The sequence below is a fragment of the Lycium ferocissimum genome, chromosome 8 (genome assembly GCF_029784015.1).
Source record: "Lycium ferocissimum isolate CSIRO_LF1 chromosome 8, AGI_CSIRO_Lferr_CH_V1, whole genome shotgun sequence".
In the NCBI taxonomy this organism is placed as follows: Eukaryota; Viridiplantae; Streptophyta; class Magnoliopsida; order Solanales; family Solanaceae; genus Lycium; species Lycium ferocissimum.
Window position 1 is genome coordinate 12,759,950 of NC_081349.1, and position 23,135 is coordinate 12,783,084.

General features: G+C 36.8%; 1 protein-coding gene and 1 pseudogene across 2 annotated transcripts; both read left to right on the top strand.

Annotated features, from left to right (window-relative positions):
• The first annotated feature begins 4,855 nt into the window (after positions 1-4,855).
• LOC132067269 (F-box/FBD/LRR-repeat protein At1g13570-like) lies at positions 4,856-8,424 on the top strand. Of its 2 annotated transcripts, none has more exons than XM_059460458.1 (4): positions 4,856-5,106; positions 5,400-6,236; positions 6,337-6,501; positions 6,622-8,423. In XM_059460458.1, the coding sequence occupies exons 2-4, from the start codon at positions 5,427-5,429 to the stop codon at positions 6,937-6,939; spliced, it is 1,293 nt and encodes a 430-aa protein (XP_059316441.1). In that variant the 5' UTR covers positions 4,856-5,106; positions 5,400-5,426; the 3' UTR covers positions 6,940-8,423. The 2 variants fall into 2 exon arrangements, with proteins under 2 accessions (XP_059316441.1, XP_059316442.1); XM_059460459.1 differs by having other exon boundaries at positions 4,880-5,106; positions 6,085-6,236; positions 6,622-8,424.
• Positions 8,425-17,235: 8,811 nt separating this feature from the next.
• On the top strand, positions 17,236-21,626 carry LOC132066041 (protein SUPPRESSOR OF GENE SILENCING 3-like; annotated as a pseudogene).
• Positions 21,627-23,135: the final 1,509 nt, after the last annotated feature.

Genomic DNA, 23,135 nt, shown 5'->3' on the forward strand with positions numbered 1-23,135 from the left:
TTGTTGCAACAGGTGTCATACTTGTTGGACAATCTTGTTAGACATTGTCCAACATATTAGTAAGTTGTTGCAACAGGTGTCATACTTTTTGGACATTGTCCAACAGATTAGTAACTTGTTGCAACAGGTGTCATACTTGTTGGACATTATCCAACAGATGACCAAGTTTATTCTATATACATGTCTTAAGGCTTACCTCTTCCAAAGGAGGGTTAAAAAGATCAACACTCAATCTTGTGTTGCTCTTTGCGATCGGCCATCTAGCATTCTTGGAAAAGACACACGAAGGGTAGTCCTTCACTTGTTGTCAGAGGTGAGGAATGGCTTCAAATGCCCAAGCCTAGAAAACAAGATACCAACAAAACCATAATAATGATAGAAATACAAAAAGTACAAGAAATTGACATTGCAAATGCTTTACCTTACGAAAGCCCAAGGGAAGCCATATAGATTGATCGTCTTCACCGTTGGCTTAAGCTCTTTCGATAAATAGTCAACGAAATAACTTGAAGCTTTCCCGCCCCATCCATGGTTGTTGAATGCCTCATAGTCCTCCGCAAGTTTAAGCAAACCAAGTGGTATGTTCGGACTTGTATCTTTTGCCATAAGAACACAAAGTGCACAAACCAAACTAAACACAAGGATCGCTTATGCTTTTTTGACATGGTTTTGGACTCGCAAATCTACAAGCCTTATCTCCTTTGTAGCTTTTTCCAACTAACTCCACCAAACCAGCTTTCACTCTTATCTTTTCCACCCTTTCCTACTTTCTTGGCTTCTTTGGTCGTCTTACTAGTCCGGGACGGCTTATTCAATACAACGTAGGAAGCTCACAAGTGATGACATCTAAGGCCGGTAACTATGGCAAACTCTTTCAAGCCAAAGCACACCAAGCATGCCACAAGAATTAATCCAAAGCTCATCCTTTGCATCCGAAAGAATTCTACGCTTCATAAGCCCATATACCATTTTCATTTGAAACCGTGCACCTTCTCTCTTCGAAGCATCCAAATACACCCCAAAACAAATTTTTTCCTAAAGAAATCCTCCAACCTCTCGCTTTTTAAGAATTAGCCTAAACATATCAAAGTTCTTACCCATGCCTCGATTTGACCGTAAGATCAACGGTCAAATCATTATTTTCATTCAACCCGCATCCTCACAAAAGATACTTGTCAATACCGAAAACCTTGACAACCTCAAGAATGGAAGGTCTATTATGATCTATGTCCAATCTACTAAGATTCCGCAATTAAATTGCATTCACACTATTTCTCTTCTTTGTTCTTAATTCGGCTATGAACGTCGACAAGTGAATGTATTTTCGGAAGACCGTCCTTTTCATCATCTTCATCCAATCCATCTACTCCATCGCAGTTTTATTTCTTCTAATTCTTCTTCACTTTGTTCATTTGTATCTACCGCTTCTTGGCTCGTACTTCCTCTCTTTCCGAGGATTGATTGTCATTTGGTTGTCTCTTTCCTCTATATTCTTTGATTCAACAATAGATTTTGCTAAATCAGCAAGATTCTCATCCGGTGATTACTCTAGCTTTTTTATTATCTCTATGACCCTCAGTAGATTTCTCAACTTTTCTTTTGGCTGGAGACATTTATCTACACACAAGAGAAGAAAAAAAAAAAAAAAAAGCTTCAACTGATTAGTACATTGTTCAAAGTAAACAGACAATAAGAAGTGCAACATTTGATCAAACAAAATACAACAAGTAACAGAATTCCCCAACAACTGAAGAATTTGTTGCAACAAATGATGTAAGAATCGTTGCAACAAGTGAATAGGTTGTTGCAACATGATTCTTCGATTGTTGAATAAGTGATTAAGATCTCAGATATATCTTCTACAAACACAACTAAATAATCAAGCAATGTCCAATGATTTATAGTTATTGCAACATATTGTATACTTGTTGCGACAAGTGTATAACTTGTTGCAACAACTATAAATCGTTGGACATCTTCTACACACAAACGTAACCAAAAAGCTCAAGCTAAGTCCAACAGATTTGTAGTTGTTGCAACATATTGTATACTTGTTGCAACAAAGTGTATAACTTGTTGCAACAACTAAAAATACGCTGGATATCTTCTACAAAGAACTAAAAATCAAGCTATGTCAATGATTTGTAGTTGTTGCAACATATTGTATACTTGTTGCAATGTGTGTATAACTTGTTGCAACAACTAAAAATTTATTGGATATATTCTACAAATGGAACCAAAAAACTAAAGTTATGTCCAACAGTTGTAGTTGTTGCCACATATTGTATACTTGTTGCAACAAGTGTATTAAAAATGCATTGGATATCTTCTACAAAGAGAACCAAAAAGCTAAAGCTATGTCAATAGATTTGTAGTTGTTGCAACATATTATCTACTTGTTGGCACAAGTGTAGAAATTGTTGCAATAACTAAAAATCATTGGACATAGCTTCTATAAACTGAGAAAGATAAATACTAGGACAAGAACAAAAAAATCATCTATGGATATCTACTCCTAAACCTTTGAACCATACCAGGACAACAACGAAAAAAATCATTTATTTCACTACAAACACACAACAACAACAACAACAACAGCAATAACAACAATAATAACAACAAGATGGATTTTATCCAAGCTTTTCCTAAATACTTAACCAAACCAAAACAACAAGCATCTACTTCCAAGACAACAGCCAAATCGTCTACTACAGATACACAATCATACAAGTTAAACAAAATACACCAAATGTATGTGCAATAATTGTTTATCCTTTCTTTCCTAAACCATACCATAACAGGACAACACCAACATCAACATCAACACCAACACCAATACCAACATGAACACCAACACCAACACCAACACTAACACCAACACCAACAACAGTATTTCACTACAAAATACACTAAATAGAGGTTTTTAAAGCAAGCAACCTCAAAGAAATGTCTACTTGTAACCCATCAAACAAGTGTTGAAGTTGCTGCAGCAACTTACTCATCTATTCGAAAAGTCAACAAGATTGCAAGCCATTTTTTTGAAATCTTAAGGAGAACAAGAACAAAAACATCACAAAAAACCATAATTTGAGAACAATGTACGCTATTTACAAACGCAAAAAAACCACAACAAGTCAAACAAATACCCCAATAAGGGTTTCTCGAACAAGGAACAACAAAATAAACAACATTGAAGACAAACCCGTGTTCTTCTTCTTCTTTTTCTACAACTAAAATCATCAATTTCTACCAAATAACTTTTGGAACAAGTGAAACAAAAACTTTACCTTGATATTAAAGAAAGCAACGAAGCGCTTGCACCTATGACGAGGGTGAAGAAGAAGATGACAAGAAAAGAGGAGAGATGAGAGACGTCCAAGTGAAGGAGATTAACTATTTGCTTGGGAGTTTTGATTTTGAAATATGGAAGAAGTGCGAGGGAGTTGTGGGGAGGGAACGGTTTGGGATGTTTTGAATAATGGGTGGGTGTTTTAGTATAATGGGTGGGTGTTTTGGGTTTTTTTGTAGTTTGTAAAAGATTAAGAAGTTTTAAAAATTATATTTTAAACCTCAATCTTCTTAATCCCAAATTTAATTAGGTTTTGATATGGGGTGGACCCACACATCACCTTTAGTAATTTGAAGACTTTTTAGTCACCTTCAGTTAATTCTTCGAAGAAAGAATATCTTTAGTCAAAACCTCTCAAATTTCTAGCTCTACAAATAGAGCCTTTGCCCTTTTTCACATCGAAATCTAGTCAGCGAGCTTCACATACCAGATGCTTAAAAAAATGTTTAAAACTTTTTTAAAACAAACTAGTGTATATGTTTATATTTTAGGAACGAAAAAGGGCTAAAACTATCATTGTCCATTGGCTTGGGGCTAAAAATGTCGTTCGTTTACCCCTCTTTGGACCATAAGTATCCTCACCGTTATTTTCTGGTTTGAACATAAAAAGGTCCAAAACTACCTGCGAAAGCTACGTGGGAATATATTTGGAGCATTTCAATTGCTCAAGTGTATGCTTGAAACTCGCAAAATTATGATAGTTTAAAACCTCTTCACTCTTTTTCATATGAGGTGTGTAATCGATTTATTTAAATTAAAATATATACTCCTGAAAAAAAATGGTTTCTTCAATTACATTCCGTAATAAAATTTTCTACAAAATTTTAATTAATTTCAAATTCCTAAATATTAGCTAAGTAATTTATATAAATAGCATCTTATTTCAAAGGCCAAAACTGCTCTGCGGCTCCCCTGCCTCTTATTCTCTGAAAGAATTTAATTGTAAGTTTTTTTTTAGTCTACTATTAGTATATATTGTTTATTTTACTTAGAGTTAGATTTTTCTACCATAAAGCATATAAATTTCTTGACCTTTTTTTGTTTTTCGCTATGGTAACTTTTAAGTTTTGACTTTGATGAGAAATCTGACAGTAAAATTTAGTATAACGTTTCTTTTGAATTTCTTGACGTTAACACGGGTGTCATAAGTATTTACTGCTTGGGGTGTGTTTGGCGCGAACGAAAATGTTTTCTTGAAAAATAAGTGATTTTACACTAACGCGGGAATATTAGAAAATATTTTACTCCACCAAACACACCCTTGGTGTCATGATTAGAATCTAAGAAGTTAGCACCCTCTTTTTTCCCCTTACTAATGTTGCTTTAGTTTTCCGATTTGAGACATGAAAGTGTCTTTATGTCCTAGAGAATGCATTTATGTTTGGTTTTTGTGGGAAGATTTTTTTGCTTATTTTTTAGTATTTGGTAAGTAAGCAAAATATAATTTGTTCCAAGAACATTTATATGAAATCTAGAAAAATACTATAGGGTGGGAGTGGTGGGGGTTCGGTCAAGGATAGGGATTGCGAGTGGGGAGTAATGCCACTTATAGTACTTGTTTTTCCTACTTCGACTAGGGAAGTAATTATCATGATTTTAAAGGAGCTTGTTTTCCAAAACATTTTACCAACCAAACGTAGGAAAATTAGAAAACATTTTTCTCCATACCAAACACATCCATCTTGAGGTTTCTATGTGAATAAAAGTTCTATCCCCATAGTTTGCATATCCGTTTTAAATGTTGGTTTCTCTCTCAGGTATGTGCATATGTCTTTCCATATTAACTGATTTTATATAGGAGTGTTCTTTTTGCTTCTAATCTTGTTGTAGCAGATGTCAGCAGTGTATAAGGATTATCATCTGCGAATGAAAATGTGTTTCTTGTTTTTCTTGAAATACAGTTTCCTTTTTAAATAATAAATGTTACTAAAAATGTGATCGTGTTAAGAGGAGAAACTTGAGTGGTTTCTGTAAGAACCTTTCTTCTCTTCTTTCAGTTATAGCGTAGCTTGGAAATACCTTACCTTGGATTATTGTTTATTGTTTACAGGATCTTATTGACGAATACTGTTATAAAATGTGTCCTAAGGGTAAAAAAAAGTGTTGTCGATCTTTACCTCTTGATGTATTTAGCGACCTTCCAGAGAATTTAATTGATGCCATTTTGATGTGCTTGCCCTTTAAAGATACTGTGAGGACAAGCGTCTTGTCAAAGAAATGGAGGTATAACTGGTGCAGACTTCCAGAGTTGACACTTGATGAAACTGGTTGGACAACTAACAAGGATATAATATTTTGTACAAGTAAAATTACCAAGATTATCTCCCACATTGTGAGACTTCATGCTGGACCAATTACAAAGTTTATCCTCTGTGTTCCCAGAAGCTGGCCTAAGATTCATGACTTGATAAATTTCCTCTCTCAAAATGGCATTCAACATCTCGTTCTTAGACGTCTATCCAGTGTTCACCAATACAAATTGCCTTCTTCAGTTTTCACATGTTTGCAGTTGAGGCATTTGGCTCTCGAAAGCTGTTTCATACACCCTCCAACTGTCTTTAAGGGATTTGATTGTTTAACTGTGCTAGAATTAAATCATGTCGAAAGTTCTGATGAGTTTTTTCGAAATCTGATCTCCAATTGCCTGTTGCTTGAGCCTTTGGTGTTAGATCAACCATATTGTTTAAATCTCGTTGAAATTGAATCTCCCACGCTGAGGTCATTTGTTTACGCAGGACTTGTACATGAAGTTCATCTAAAAAAAGTCCCTCTTCTTGCAAAAGTTTCGGTTACGTTTTCATGTTCACCCACAGGAGTACATGCTCTTGCCAAGTTTTTTGAATGTATTCCTGCTCTCGAGCATTTCCGCTGGTGCAGTATGTTCCGGGTAAATGTTGCCTCATGATTTCATTGTGATGCGTTTTCATCGGTGTATGTACCGTCTTTTGGGCTTTGAGTCATCCTGATGTTTGACATTTTCTTCCTAGTTTTTCAATAACAAAGCAGTTGAAGTACCAAGAAGGCTTTCCTTTGCTCTGAGCTGTCTTAAACATCTTCACATTAATTTGGTGTACCTAGATGAATTGCCTGAGCTTCAAGGTGCTCTTTGCTTGATAAGAAGCTCCCCTTATTCACAAGATATTGAAATTCAGGTTCTTAATGCTGTTTTTCTCATCCTTTTTTCTCCGTGTTATTTGTACGTAATGATTATACATTTTCATACTCTGTAGATTCTCAATTTAACTTCAGATTTTTTTCTTTATCTTTCTTAGGTGTATCAACGTTTTCAGCCCGATGAATATCCGAAATTGCTTGATCCAGTGACCAGGGATTATGTTGATGAAATTCCTGCAAGCTTCTCAGATGTGACACTGAATCACCTCAAGGCAGTTAAGCTTGAAGGTATTGCTGGAACAAGGCCTGAAATGCAGCTTATCCAGCTTCTATTAGCCAAGTCTCCAGCTCTGGTGAGAATGAAAATCGACCCCTACTATGGATTGGAAGATAAAAAATCTCTCAAAGTAGTTGCAGAGATAACAAATTTTCAGCGGGCGTCATCTAAAGCAGAAGTTGTAGATAATGTAGATTAGTGTCCCCAGTTACAATCCTGCTTGACTTCATTAGTCTTTAGGCAGGCTTGGTCTTTGGTTAAAATGTTTTGAAGTTAACGGGCTAAAAATTGAAACGAATGTTGATGCAGTACTAAAAATCTGTGTTTTATTTCGCTATAAGATAATTAGTAGACTTTATCAGTTTTGGAACACAAGTGAATCTGGATGGATGTTCTGTCTAGTCTGTTTTGTGATGCTAAGGGTTTTTTACATTTCAATGTTTGATCTATGAAATGAGACTTAGTTGTTAGTTTCAATGTTTAGTTGTGGTTTAGCTGATGGTATAGCTGTGGAGATTTGTTACTAGCATGAACTTATTACTTGTCCAATAGTTGTCACTGCTATGTAACTTTCTTCACTAATTAGTATGCTATAAAATTATTACTCATACAATCTCATATTTACTGATATTGGAGTTTATTCTTTATTTCATGCCAAAATGTATTGTTCCAGTTGATTGATTTCAAAATTGTTCCATCTGTCTATATGTACCAGGAAGAACATTGTTCCATGCTTATGTGCGTTTCTAATACATATCCGAAACTGTTAGACCATAGTGTATTTGAGTCCATGGAAGTCAGAGAAGTAATACTTAAACCAGAATTCTCGATGTATGCTACAGTCAAAACATAGATTTCTTTTTCTTATGATTGCCAGAGGAGGAGTATTAAATTTGAAATGGCTAGTACAGAGTGAAGTTAGTTAAATAGTTGTTACTTTAATGTTATTTCCCAGTCAAAGTTGGTCAGTTCTCAATATGTTGATGCTTGAGAAAGCAAAAAAGAATACAGAGTTTGGGTAGGATATTCAACGCCTATTAAGAAGAAACATGAAGACTCCTAAAGTTGAAACTTGATCAAACACTTTATGATACAACAAAGGACTTGAGATCACCTGCGATTAAATTTGCCTACATTTTGAATCACCTTATGACTCATCTTGCAGGACCAATGACGAAGTTTACCCTTGATATTCCTGGTCTTGAAAGTTGGCCTGGCATTCACAACATCATATATTTCCTCTCTAGGAATGGCATTCAACATCTTGTTCTCAGACTTCCTGTAAGAGTTTCCTTTATCAGTTTTCAGTTGTTTGGAGTTGAGGTATTTGACTGTCGAAATTTGTCCTATACTTCCTTCACCAGTCTTTAAAGGGTTTTATAGGTTGATTAGCTTGAATTATGTGGCATTGCAACTCCCTCCTATTTTCTTAAAAGTTTGATCTCTCATTGCCCTTTGCTCGAGCAGTTGTTGCTGCATAATATTTTAAGGGATGCATGTGTCATTGAAATTAATGCTCCCATGTTGAGATCCTTTGACTTCACAAGAAGCATGAGATTTATCTGTTTGAAAAACATCCCTCTTCTGGCAAAACTCTCACCTATGAATACAAATTAATTTGTGGGGGTAAAAAGGTGTGACATTGTCAACTTTTTTGCGTCTTATTCTTCTCTTCAGCATCTCCACTTGATCAACAATGCTCTCAAAGTTAATGTCCTTTATCACTTCAATGTAACACATTTCGTAGATGGAACATCTTCTGGGGCTTTGACTCATCCTATTTTTGACTTTTTCTTCCGAGTTCTTGGCTGCAAGAGCATATGTAGTTCCGGCAAGATTTCCTTGAGCTTAACTTGTCAAGCGTTTTTACCTATCAGATGTGGTCTCATGTGCTCTTTGCTTAATAAGAAGCTTCCCGTACTTGCAATTTATGGAAATTGAGGTTCTTAATCATTTTACTTTCGGAAAAGGGTCAAAATTACCCTTGAACTTTGAAAAATAGTTCATTCATACCCTTCGTTATACTTTAGGGCCAATTATACCCTTCTGATTATATATATGGGGTCAATTATATCGTTAGCATTTGCCACGTGGCATCATCTAATACTTCAAAATTATTTTACCCTCAAATAATTTTTCTCACTAAAATAACTCAATCCACCAATTTTTTTTTTCCGGCAAAAATAATACGGATAATTTTTCCAAAAAAAATATAAAAATAATTTCCGTATTATTTTCCGAAAAAAAAATTCGGGTCGGATTGAGTTATTTTAGTGAGTAAAAAATTATTTGAGGGTAAAATGTGTGTGTGTGCTAGGATGATGTACGTGGCAAATAGGAAGGTATAATTGACCCCATAGTATAATCGTAAGTATAATTGGCCCTAAAGTATAACGAAGGGTATGGATGAACTATTTTTCAAAGTTCAGGGGTAATTTTGGCCCTTTTCCGTTTTACTTTTCTCTTTCTCCGTCATTATTACTTGGCTTCTTATTTTCATACTTTATAGGAGATAATAGTCAAAATACCCCCCAATGTTTGACCAAAATGCCAACTACACACCTAACCTTTGCGTTGGACCTATTACCCCCCTGAAATTTTTTTTCAGTATTAAAATGCCCCTTTTTTGCTGATGTGGACAAGAGCGTGAATACACCGCTCGGTGGCGCGTTATAGCCTTTAAAAAAGAGCATCTGACGTGTTTTGGAAATGCCAACCGGACCGCCACGTAGATGCCATGTAGATTAATTTGAACTCCTCCATTTTTACACCCAACGGCTACTTCATCTTCTTCTTCACCCATTTAATACCCATCTCCATTTTTTTGTCAAAAAGCAAAACTCCATAACTTCAACCACTCCAATCGTTATACCTCTAAAAATCAACACCTTAATCGCTCCAATCGTTGGAAAGAGGTTCGTTAGCTAGGGTTTATTTCTCATTTATTTCTCTTTAAATTTTTCGTTCATGTGAAATTTATTGTTTTAAATTTCTTGAGTGATTCTTGCTCATATTTAGTCATTTTTCATTTCTTAGGGTTTGTTATGGAAAAAATTGACCTTGGTCGATTGTGTATGGATGAGAGTGATCCTATGCTTAGAACCGTGGTCCAATGTCAACACGGGAATTTGTTGCAAATGCAAACTTCTTGGTCTAAAAACAACCCTGGAAGAAGATCGGTCTTGTCCCTATTATGGTGTATGGTCTTGCTCCCATTTTTTGATTTATTGAAAAATTAAATTTGTAAAATTATGCTCGTTTTGCTATTTTTCGGGCTAAAAAATGCAAGTTTTTTTCGTTGGAGGGACGAGAGATGAAGTTGATCCAAGATCAAAATTTATCCTCCCAAAATTGGTTAACAAAATTAGAGATTTAGAGAAGGAATTGGTGCAATATCGGAGTTTGAAGATGGAATTGGATGAGATCACTACTAACGATAATAATTCGGTTAGTGTTGACATGGGTTTGGTCGAGGTTGATGGACCAAAAAAAAGAAGACACAAGGAAGACTAAAGGGGGTAGGTTCCATAGGAATTTCATTTTTTGTTTTGTTGTTTGTGTTGTTGTTGTGTTCATAAGTTTTGTATTCCGTAGTGGCAATTCAAACAATGGAAAAATCAAATTGCCATAGATAGTGGTAGTGGTGGTAGTGTCTCGGCTATGTTATGTTTTGTTTGCCTTTTGTTATGGCAAATTTTCTAACATATACATCTATTTTATCATGTATGAATGAAGAAGTTTGATGTTAAGGTGTTTTGAAGTATTTATCCGAAATTAAAATTAAAATCAAAATCACATCCACATAACATTAATCATTGTCTTAATCAAAATAGTAGCATACATGGAGATGTTAAACATAGACAATTGAATAATAGAGATCTACTAATCAATATTTATGATCTCTATCTCTTTTTTAAATACATGAAATCCTATGCCATCTCCACACTCACACTTACACACCCAAATCTCTAGTGTGTCTCCCTCTTTCAAACCTTTTGAATCTATAAATGCCTTCCACCCTTGGCATAAACGAGCTTTTTTCCCAATTCTGAACGTCATCTTGTGAACGGTGTCATCTTGATACTTTAACACGGCATGCGTTGTTGTCGTTGGAAAAATGTCATGATGTTCATGTGGAAGTATCTTCAATAAACAAAAAAGAAAGTTTACATCATCGGTTTTCACGTAAATCAAATAATAATAACAAATATAAAAAAACTTACAAAATCATCGGTTTGCACGTAAGAACGGGTTAACTTTTTCACAAAGAAAGCTAGCATCTTCTTTTGGTATGATGTAGATGTTATATGTTGTTGTGTTTGTTGTGCTCTCTTCTTTGGTGCACTAGTTCTTGTGTTTGTTGTGCTTGCTACCGGTTGCACGTTGATGTTGTTGTTGTAGTTTAGTGTGGTGAATGTGTGATATGGTGTGTGTGTGTGTATGTTGTGTTATATAGATGGTTTCAACCGAATTATTAGGCCATTTAACGGTCCTTGACCATGTTGGATTTAGTGCCATTTAACGGAATACCATGTCGTATTTAGTGCCTTTAATCGTCTTTGTTGACCATATTAAATTCATGCCCTTTGCTGAATTTGTACACGTTTAACAGCTATGTCAAGCTGAAATGGAATTGGAACACGTTAAACAGCTATGCTCTGTTTTGCTATTTTGATTAAACGAACAAGACAAAATACTAAAATGTTGTTTTGATTAAACGAACAAGACAAAATACTAATATGTTGTTTTGATTAAACGAACAAGACAAAATACTAAAATGTCAATCCATAAATGTGTACATTTAAGAACTGCAGTGGGACATTTTCATCATAATTATATTTTCCATGGTCGTTGGTGTGAACATGTGCTTTCTTGGCTTGGATTTGCTGATTTACCTCTACCTTTTGTCATTTTCTGCTGTATCTCTTGTAGTTTCCTGGTTGTGATTGCTTCATTGCCTCTCCATTTGAGCTTACTATTTGCGCTTAGCTTGTAGCCAATGTCACCAGTTACCTCTGTTGATCTGGTCACCTTTGCTTTACTAGTTGAGACAATCCGCTCGCTCGACATGCCAGCCGTTCACGCAAATAATATCAAGGAGTTAGTAATGGAAACAACACATAAAATAACACTTAGTAATGGAAACAACACATAAAAGAACACTTGTGCGTATTAAGGCACTCACATTAACCGTTTTGAACCCATTTTACTGAAAACACCCATTCCCATTACTCTAGGCCTTTTATATGGCGCACTAGTGCCACTTCCTCTTCCTCTTTTAGCATGTGCGTGCACTAGTTCTTTGCGGGGAAGGTAACATGAAACATGAACCACCGCGCAGATTATTTCCCCGCGGGCGCTTTTCCTAGGTCTTCCTCTTGGCCTCTTTTCAACAGGTACTAGTTTTGTTGGTGGTTTCTTTGGTCTCCCCATGACCTTGCTTGAAGATGGTGGTTGTGATGTGTTGGCCCTTCCCCTGCTAGAGCTTGCTGGTTCTGTCCATGCTGCTGAGTCTTTTTTTGGACACCCTCTCTTGTTGTGGCCTCTATTATGGCAGTTGCTACAAGTCATGGCCATTCCAGTTCTTGGCATCTTCCCAGACTTTGAATTTCACTTGCTCCTTCCTTCCGGTCTTTTCGAGGCTTACCGAGGCATGCTTTTTATGTCCGGTGGAGCCACACTAGCGGGTAGAGACAGCCACATTTCCATGTTTGTGACCGGTTGAAGAACATGCTCATATGTTCTTATGTAAGTCTCTTTGCTATAGCAATGGTCAATGTAGCCAAGTGGATCATACCTTTTGAACCGAATGCATAGCTAAAGCATGTGCACATGGGATGCCTTTACCGCCACACCCTAGGTACCGCACCGCCTTTTAGAAATATCCACGTGTGTTGACATAGTCCTTCCCTAATTTCAAAACCAGCAACTCCATTAAACTCAATGTTACATTGCATTGAAAGTGTAGCATTTTCCTCTAACACCTTCGTATACATTGGAGAGTAGTTACATTTCCAAGTGTTTACAAACTCCTTAATGTTCCAATCCTTGCCATCATTTTCACCCTAATCTCCTCAAGCATTGTTATTATAGTTTTGTGCCTGGGCTTAGCCAATAAACAAACAAATATATTGTTATCTACAAACAAGCTTTGTCAAAACAGAGCAACAAGAAGGTAAATATGCATTACTCATACCCGCGACCATGATCCAAGCATTAAAACACTTAGCCATATTGTTATCTACGAATCTACTTTTACATTAGTGTTGAAGTAGACCTTACACCAATAATTTATGTTGTAATACATCGGTTTGTCCATCATTTTCGTTGGACCAAGCAACTTCAAATACCTCAATATTTCTCCTTAGTGAGACTCAAAGGTGCTTTTGGCAATCCTCCAAAGCTGCCGTCGTCTTCTTTGTAGCCTCTCTCCGATCTTTTGCTAAAGTTAGCTAAGATGTGCCTAGCACACTTTCCGTGTTCAACAAAGGTAAAAGATCTTGAATAGCAACAAATAGTCCCTCCGATGGTGTTAGTATAGATGAAAACACATGACTTTTCATGAAAAAAAATTGCAACAAATCAGTGTACATACCTAGGCAACATTATCAATGTTAAATGTGTCCCATCTCCAAGTGCCAAATCTTCCTTCAAAATTTCGATAAACCAAGTCCAAGTGCTCTTGTTTTCATACTCCACCACAGCCCATGCCTAGAGGAAACATTTGGTTATTGCCATCTTTGCTACCAACAACCGTCCTTTACAAACCCCTTCTTAAAACAACCATCTAAACCAATACATTTTCTGTCTTTGAAATGCTTTCTTCAAAGCATCAAAATAGATATAAAAGCTCGAAAAAGGCCTACTATCGCATTTGGTTCAGCAAGTTTAACTACACAAGTGGAACCAGGATTAGTCCTTAACAATTCATCCCGTAGTCAATGATTTTTCCAAACTCCCCGAATGTGATCTCCCATGATTTCTTCAAGATTTTTTGCTCTTTGCTCTTCTTCGTGGTCTTACCAACATGAAGATTAAACTTTGTCCTAATTAGCTCTTGCAACCGAACAACTTTAATGTTTGGTCGTCTTTCGATTATTCTCTTTCTATAAGTCTCGACAATAAACTTGGCATTACACAAGTAGTTTCGCTAGTTTGGAGGCAAGTATGCTTTGGAATGTAAGTTTTAATTTGGAAATCATCTCGTGGTTTTATCAAGCCTAGCATACAATAACCATGGACAACCATCCTTGCACCTCACCCTAACCCTCGAGGCTCATTCACCCACTTTTCTACTTTAACCCTTTTCCTAATGTAAAAGATATTTTGTTACCGCTCTCCTAAACTCATCAACATCTTTAAAGACTCATACCCTCTCATACAACTTTCTTGGCAAAGGGGGGTCATGAATGATTTTGTTCTTATCATTCTTCCTTCTTGTAAACCTTTGTCTTCTTGGCGTATTTACCCTGCATTCAATGTCCTCTTCATCATCCCAACCCTCATCCTCATCTATTTCAAAGCTATCATCACCGTAACTATCAATGTAAGGTTCATCACCTCCTAACCTACCCTCAAGACTAACCTTACCTATTCTAGTTTCATCAAATCCTAGATCCACACCAGCTTGACCTGCTGGAACCTCTTCACTGTCAGGTTTTGCCCTCTCACTTCTTTTTCTCCTCTGAAATTCAATCCTCCTTTCTGCCCCTCAACTCTCTTACCTCAGGACCTCATCACTTGCATATTCATCCTCACCTTCCCCTTCTATGTCATCTACAAACATTGTTCACTATCATCGGTTGAGAAATCGAACCCTCATCTAAGGAATCGCATCCAACCGGACCTACATCTTTAAGATCTTCATGAATGTGTGTAGAAGAGGATAAGGTCCGTTGTATTTTCGAGCGTAGTATCAAGCACAAGGAAAAGAGGAATGGGGTGTTGTTTCTTCGGGAGCAAAGCAGTGTAGGATAGGTAGGAGGTGTTTTTTCCGGGAATGTTAAAATTTAAAGTAAAAGAGAATGGGGCGGTGTGTTTTCGCAGATAAAGCAGTGTGTATAGGGAGGTAGGAGGAGGTGTTTTTTCTCAAGTTTGAGTAGAAAAGGACAAAGGTGCATTAGGACAATTTAAGGGCTCCTCAACAACCCTTTCATTACTACATCTTTCATCACCCCCTATGTCATCCTTTATTAAAAGGGGAACAAGATTCCTCCCTATCCTTACGACTAACATATTCTAATAAAGGTGGGTCAACAATCGCTTCATCAACCATGTGCTTGACAAAAACCTCCACAAAGTTGTCACCATCATTCAAACCCATTACCATATTTAAAATAACCTCATCACTATCAACATCTACCAAAATGCCACAACGAGGTGGCTTAATACCGAATGTGCAAGTAGTTATGTATCCTAATTCTTTAATAAAGTCTCTCAACTCAAAAAAAGACAACATATCAACATCGACATTGAATATATCAATAACTTCCCCACCTTCATATGGCTCCCCATTATTTAAGTGTAACACACCTCCATGGTACCATCTTAAGGTTACATACACAAAATCAGCCATGTACTACCTAAATACAAAATAAAAAAACAAAGAATACCAAGTAATTCAACTTAATGTCAAACGGAATCAAAAAAATGATAATAATATGCACAGTAACTGAAAACCCTAGACTACATCGTTTTTTGAAAAAAAAATCAAACAATATGCACAATATGATAATAAATGTTGATTACGCTTAGGGAACTATGAAAATTTGTTTTTTATAGTCCAGATTTCAAACAATATGCACAAAATCCTAGTATCATTTTTTGAAAGAAAAAAAAATGTAAGGAAACTAACCTTTCCTAGATGAACAACAATGAACAGCAACGAAAATATGTACGTGATAAAATGAAAACAAAGATTGGGGTTGAAAATGGTGTTTATCGTGAAATTTGGGATGGCTGCTAGGTTTTTGTGAATAAGAGAATTGGGGCTGATTTAATTTAGGGTTACGGGTCGGGTTCCGGGTCAAAAAAATGGGCTGAAATTAAATATGTGACACGTGGGCAATAAAGGTGCGTGTGGACAAGCGCCATTTAATAATTGGGGGTTGGCATATTGGACTGCCACATCAGCAAAAAAGGGGCATTTTAATACTGAAAAAAAAATTCAGGGGGGTAATAGGTCCAACGCAAAGGTTAGGTGTGTAGTTGGCATTTTGGTCAAACGTTGGGGGGTATTTTGACTATTATCTCTACTTTATAGCCTTGGTAAGTTTAGGGATTGGTTTTGGTAATCTTTCAAGATGAACGATAATGATGAAATTTCAGCTCTAGAATCTCTTGGGCTAGAATGTTTCTCAAATGTGACATTTAATCACCTTAGGAAAGTTAAACTAAAAGGCAGTCTATGCACGAAGCCTCAGATGCAGCTTATCAATAGGGGTGTCAAATGGGCGGGTTGTACCGAATTTGGGTTGGTCAAAATGGGCTGAGCTAATAAATAGGCGGGTTGTTGACCCACCCAAAAGCTACTTGGGTTGAAATGGGTTGGGGAAAAAGCAAGTCATAACCCAATCCGCCCAATTGTTATTAAGTTTTAACTTTTGGTTTGTTCTTTTATATAATTTTTTAGACCTAATAAAACTATCTTTTATTTATTATGGCCATATATAACATATCAAATAAAAAAATATCTTTTTGAAAATATTTTGACAAGATCTCTCATGAATCAATTTGATTTACATATTAGCCCAATTTTTGATGGGTTGAGCTAATGAATGGGCAGGTCAATGACCAGCCCAAACTTAGGTGGGTTGGGCAGGTCATGTTTTCTTGAGCTAATTTTACTACTCCTACTTATCAAGCTTTTATTGCTTAAGTCTCCCCTACTGGTAAGAATACTAATTATGCCTGTGCTAAGAAGGTGAATCTCTTGGGAGAGTAGCCAAAGTACCTGTAGAGCTAACAAAATTTCGGCGGGCATCATCTAAAGCTAAAGTTGTCTGTAACTTGAAGTTATATCATATTACCGTATTGTTTTATCAAACCATGATCTCTGGGCAAAATGTTTAAGACGATAAAGTGAATAGGTAGAAAGGGAAGTTTACGCACTGGCTCATGATACCTAATGCTTTGCAGGGTATGTTTTTACTAGTCAGTTTTGTAAAGGCTTTTTTCACTCAATTTTTCACGTGTTCTTGAATGATCTGCGAAATGAGACTTTGGTTTGTTAATTCACCACTTGTCATGTCGTTAGGATTTAGGAATCTTATATTTCCTGTGGCAAGGTTGAAGCAGTTCATCTCGACTATAGATATATTTAGAGAACAATATGTCCAAAGAATAATGTGATATTGCTTAGTCTTTTTGAGCCTTTTTTGCTCTTGAGCATCTCCACTTGAATGCACGTAGTCTAAAGGTAAATGTTTCATGACCACTTTACTGTAATGCATTTTTCCCGGCTTTGAGTCATCCTGAATTTTGGCATTCAGTTCCTCGTTCTTGGCTGCAGGAACAGGTGAAGTACAAGGCTTTCCTTTGAGCTTAGTTGTGTCAAATATCTTTGCCTATCTAGTATTCATCCTGATGAATTGATTGCAGTCTCTCGTGTTTTCTTTGCTTGATAAGATGCTTTCCCTTTTTACAATATATCGAAATTGAGGTTCTTAATCATTTGGCTGTTTCCTTTTTCTTTCTTATTTCCATATGTTTTATCCTCAATAAGTTAAGAGAGACGGGTTTTTGGTTATCTTTCTTAGATGGTTTTTGGTTATCTTTCTTAGATGGCTGGCTTTGATGATGAAGAGAATTTTCCTGCTCTAGAATCTCTAGAAGTAGAACGTTTCACTAATGTGATATTTAATCACCTCAGGGAACAAGGGCGTAGAGCTCTTCACGTACGGGTTTGGCCGAACCAAGCAGCTTTGGTCCAAACCTTATATCTGTATTTGAAAATCCACTGAATATGTACAAATTTTTAATTTAGAACCAGGAACTTTGAAGCACTAGAATCCCAAACCCATAAATTTTAAAAGTCTGGCTCCGCCTCTTTCGGGGAAGTTAAGTTAGAAGGCATTATAGGTGCAACACCTGAGACGCAACTTATCAAAACTTCTGTTAGCCAAGTCTCCCTCTCCCATGCTCGTGAGAATGCTAATCGAGTTGATCGTGAACTTCTGATAAAAAAATTCAAACTGTTAGTGATTACATTTTTATTTAACTTAACAACATGGAGTGACCTTGTTTGGGCCAAATGGTGTACGGCGGAAAAGTGTCAAGCAAACTTATATTGAAAGTTGATAAGGTTGAACAAAAATATAAATTTTGATTAGGTGAAAATAGGAGTCCAAGAAGTGAGAAAATTAAGAGGAAATCTTAAAATTTACATAATTTGTGCGTCATGAAAAGGAAAAATCAATTAAAAGACCAATGTTTTAAGGGAATCCTCTCTGATCTGTTATACATATTGTTTCCTTTTTTGCTTTTGGTCTGTATATTATAAGATTTCCGTTATGAAAATGTGGCGTAGACTGAATGCTAGCTTTAGTTACAAATCTTATAACTTTCGCGTCTTCAGTCTACATAATTAATCCATTACTATTTGTGGTCTTGTGAACTAACGTTCTGAATTGGTTGATGCACCCAAAGACTTATAAAAGCCAAAGTAGTGAGACCAATAAGTCACATTCTCCGGCGGATTAATTTGTCCCATTATTTTAATTTCTCCGGCCAGCCCAGTTCTTGTTGTTTCATCCAAATATGAGTTCCAGCAATAAAGGGGTTGGGAAGTCTTCTAATTCATCAGCAAAGCAGAAGAAAGCTATCTCTGAAACATTTGGGATTGATGAGATAAATGTAGGTGTTGGAGATTTGGGCTTCAACTCTAATCAAAATGATGGATGGGTTGTGTGTGCTAGAAAGTCCAAGAATAAGGGTGGAAGCAGCAGTTCTGGGAAGAAGCCATGGATTGTCAGAATCCCATTTCAGAATCTTGGGGAAACAATAATAGTACTTGGGGTCATCCAGATATTATTCAGAAATTGGGATTCCGTAACGATGTTGGATCATCTAGTTCCCCTGTCACTGATGATGATGTTAAGGCCTGTGAGTCCATGAATTGGATTTGCCTGATGACGACAGTGACGAAGACGAATTTCAGAGTGATGACGACTTTGATGATCACTCAGATGTGAAAGAAATAAGTTATGAGGCACGCAAGAAAAGTCTTTGGTTCAAAAAACTATTTGAATGTCTCGACAGTTTGACTGTTACTGAAATTAATGATTCTGAACGACAGTGGCACTGCCCTGCCTGCAAAGGTGATCCAGGTGCAATTGTGTGGTTTACAGGGTTGCACTCATTGGTGTCCCACGCGAAAACAAAAGGTGGAGAAAGGGTTAAATTACACAGAGAGCTTGCTCAACTTTTGGAGGAGGGGCTGCGTCAGAGGGGAACTTCTATTGTACCTCCAGGTGAGGTGTTTGGAAGATGGGATGGCCCCAAATCCAAAGATAAGGAAATAATGTGGCCACCAATGAACACGGCGCTTGAGAAAGATGATAATGACAAGTGGATTGGAATGGGAAATCAGGAGCTGCGCGACTATTTCAGCTCTTATGCTGCTGTCAAGGCTGTTCGACATTCATATGGTCCACGAGGCCATCGTGGCATCAGTGTATTTGTTTTTGAGTCCACTGCCGTGGGTTACATAGAGACTCTGCTTCTCAGTGAGCATTTTTCTGAAAAAGGAAGAGAGACGCGTGGGAACGCAATCCAGTTCACTTTTATCCTGGGGGGATACGTAAGCTTTATGGTTACATGGCAGAGAAAAGAGACATGGACAACTTCAACCAGCATTCACATGGGAGATCAAGGTTGAAGTTCGAGATGAAGTCGTATAGTGAAATAGTTGGGTATCCGACGATGCAGATGTCGGAGGATAATCAGCAGCTCGTATGGTTCAAGAACCAAGCCAGTAAGTTCCAAAAGAAAGCTAAAGCTCTTGAAGAGATTCTTACACTGGTGAGTGAAAAGCACCGTCAGACAGTGGAAGAGAACAAGATCGTCAGGCTGAAAATGAAGAAACACTATGAACAGAACAAGGAAGAGATGGAGTATCAAGAGCAATTTTTCAAGGATCAGTTAAAAATGATTTATGATGCCAGGATTGCTGAGGAGGAAAAATTTCAGAAGATACAGTAGGAACAGCGTAAGATGTTCAAACAATCTTTTGCAAATGCTTCCTCAACTGTTGAGGATCATCGAGTCAGGGCAGAGAACGTTTCAAATTATATCAAACTTCAGGATAAAGACAGGGAAAAGTTTGTGCAAGAACGGGATAATCTGATAAGAGCCCATGAAGAGAGAAAACGCAAACTCTGGGAAGAGAGGATTGCACTTGAGCAGAAATTCGATCTCGAACTGGCTAAGCTGATGGAGAAGTACTCCCCAAAAAAATCTGAGCAGGTATAGAGTACTATTTCAGCACCATCACAGCTCTAAATTTCTGCTGAAGTTAGGATGCTCCACAAACTTTTATATTATGGTCTGATGAAGTGTTTTGCTGATGCAAAAGAAACGATTTCCAGTAGTTATATCCAAAGGAAAATATGCCTTGAACTGATTGGTCTATAACTAATGATGCACCCCAGCTACTATTTTAGACATATTTTCAGGGTTTTTATTCGTTTGTGGGTTGTGAAACCTATCTGTTACCTTATCCTCCAAATTTGATTTATTTGGGGTTATGGGATCACTTGTTACATTTTGTTTGGTCAGGCTCTGATCATTTCTGATTAAGGTCGGTTGCTCTTTACTTTTAGTTTTGTTTTTAGAACTTACAGTCATTTCTCTACTTGGCTTTAGCTTTTGGGTGACTATATAATTAGTCTTTAGATTCTCAGAGTTGGTTTAAATTTTCCCTGTGATTCCATATTTGCTGAAATACTAATCCAGGCAATGCTTAAACGTTATGGACATGTTTTTATATGTTTGGCTTTCAATAGTCGAGTAAAAGATCAAGCAAATGGTTCGGCATGTTTCCGTACTCAACTGTTCTTTAACGTCTGATTATCCATCTTGTAATGTTAAGAATGAGAGGTTTTTTTTTGGAGGTGTTAGAATTCATTTGAATCTAACCAGAAGGAGTTCATGTCAATTCCTTTTGTTTATAAGGTTCTTCTTCCTTCTACTTCATGTGCTGCAAATATTGCAAGTGTTATACCTCCTAAGAAATGCAAGAATTGCAACTGCAATACTTCATGTGGTGTAAGGATTGACTGTGCTACTTTTTGTTCTACCCACATCTTGATTGTCAATTCACAACAAAGTTGTGTTTATTAGGACTAACCTTTTTGGTTAATCATGATGGATTTTAGTCCAATGAAGTATTCAGAAGATGGTTGTAGGAAAGCTGAGGCTGTACCTTACTGGATTGATAAAAAGTGGAGTGTAGGAAAAATCACCCCTTAGAGTTGCTAGAGGTCAAACAAACAGCAAATTTTCTTGGGAAGCTAAATTCAGCTGAGAATTGAGAAGGAAGAGATACTCTTTGTTCTTCCAAGACTTGCCATACCCTTAACACCACTAGCAAGACCTTGCGAAAGAAATGTAGAGCCACAAACAAAAAGAAAATCTTTATCACTTAAATTCCTGTCAGGATTTTTACCATTAGAAGATTGTACTAATACAATATCAGAAGCTAACTCCCCACTGGTGGCGGTTCGAGCAATTGTGTTATCAGAAAGCAGGCCGCATGTGTTAGTATTGCAACCTGGTCTAGGTGGAGAAAGCACTGTCCACAACGATGGGACAAGAGGTGGTGTTCTTTGGTGGATTTTTGTAAGGTATTGGAGGAGTCGAAGCATCTTTCGTGACAGGGAGAATTAGGCCAATCAATTTCACATTTTATAGCAAATAAGCTCTTATACCTGTTGTTTCATTCTCTCATCTCTAGATCTAAATATGGACACAATCACAAAGTAATGAAAGCTCTTATACCTGTTGTTTCATTCTCCTCAGTTTATAGATCTAACTATAGGACACAATCAACTTCAGTAAGCCAAGAAAACCCCATCCTTTCGGATCTCGGTAAGCTTTTTTTTTGGGTAACCAAGTTGGTGAGCGTTTTATTAATCACCAAATGAATCAGCTATACAAAACCATAGCTTACTCTCATAGTATCTATTTGCACTATACCTTGAGTATTTTAGGATTTCTTGATTCCAATTTTCTTCAACAAGAAAATGATTTTCTAAGACAATAACTGTTAGTTGAGCGACCATCTAAGAATATCAACTCTCTGTTGTTGTTTCCCAGTTAGCTGCTACATAGATGTTTCCCTCCATCCATCTCATTATCTTTGTCTTCCACATGAATCTTGGTAAGCTCTATATGTGCTACTGATCCTTTTCATCTGTTGCAAGATGTTATATACTGTGTTGTTTTATTCTCTTTTAATGATGTACTTTGATGCCCCACTTTGATCAAAGCACTACTGAAGACAGAGTTAAGTTGTAGTTTGATTCTCCTCTTTGATCAATTCACTATGGCAGGCATGAATCTTTATCTTAAGAATCTTATGCCAGTAAGGTAGAGCCATGAGCTCCATCATTGAAAGAGTTAGACGTTGGAGATTTGATATATATTAGTGTAAAATTATTTATCTTCCATTAGCTAGCATTGCTTATGCAACTTCATTTTTAGTTATTAATACTAAGTAATGAGAGAGCCATAGTTATATTATTTAGATGGTCAGCACACAATTTAGTTACCCAATTTTGGAGAGATTAAACTTTATGTATAAAGAAAACATCTTGAGTAGTAAGTGCATCCATATCACAATTAGAATCGAGAGGCCCTATTCGATTGCTTAATCCAAATGATCCGCTGGATATCCTATATAGAGCTCTTCCTGAATATGTTATGTAATGAAGTAGCATTTCACCATCTGAAAACCTATGTATCGGTATAAAGTATAAACGATCGCCATTATGTGATATAGTGAACGATTTCGTCCACAATTCTTTGACACCATAGTCTTTCATTACCCAAAAATTAAAAGTTATCACATTGCTAAGATAAACACCAAAGCATGCCGCCCAACAGCTATACGCCCAGCTCAGCCTTTCTAGGCAAAGGGCTCACTATATCTCCCCGTACATCTCATCCGAAATATTCAATGAAACCAGAGTCCTTGGGAATATACCCCGACCAATGAAATGTTCCCTGTAGAAATGCCAAACATCCCCTATCAGATAACCGAGGCAAAGGAGTACAATTGAACCCCCTTTGTCAGAAAGTTGTACTATGTAAATAGGACAACAATGAAATTGTATGCTTCTATATAAGTTATTGAATCCCCTTGGTACAAGTTCTACTTTGACTTTCTATATTCCT

Bases quoted from the DNA above. Each gene is read 5' to 3' on its own strand.
- LOC132067269 (XM_059460458.1), top strand. From the start codon at position 5,427: ATGTGTCCTAAGGGTAAAAAAAAGTGTTGTCGATCTTTACCTCTTGAT. The intron at 6,237-6,336 runs GTAAATGTTGCC...TTTTCTTCCTAG, and splicing joins GCTGGTGCAGTATGTTCCGG to TTTTTCAATAACAAAGCAGT. The intron at 6,502-6,621 runs GTTCTTAATGCT...TATCTTTCTTAG, and splicing joins CACAAGATATTGAAATTCAG to GTGTATCAACGTTTTCAGCC.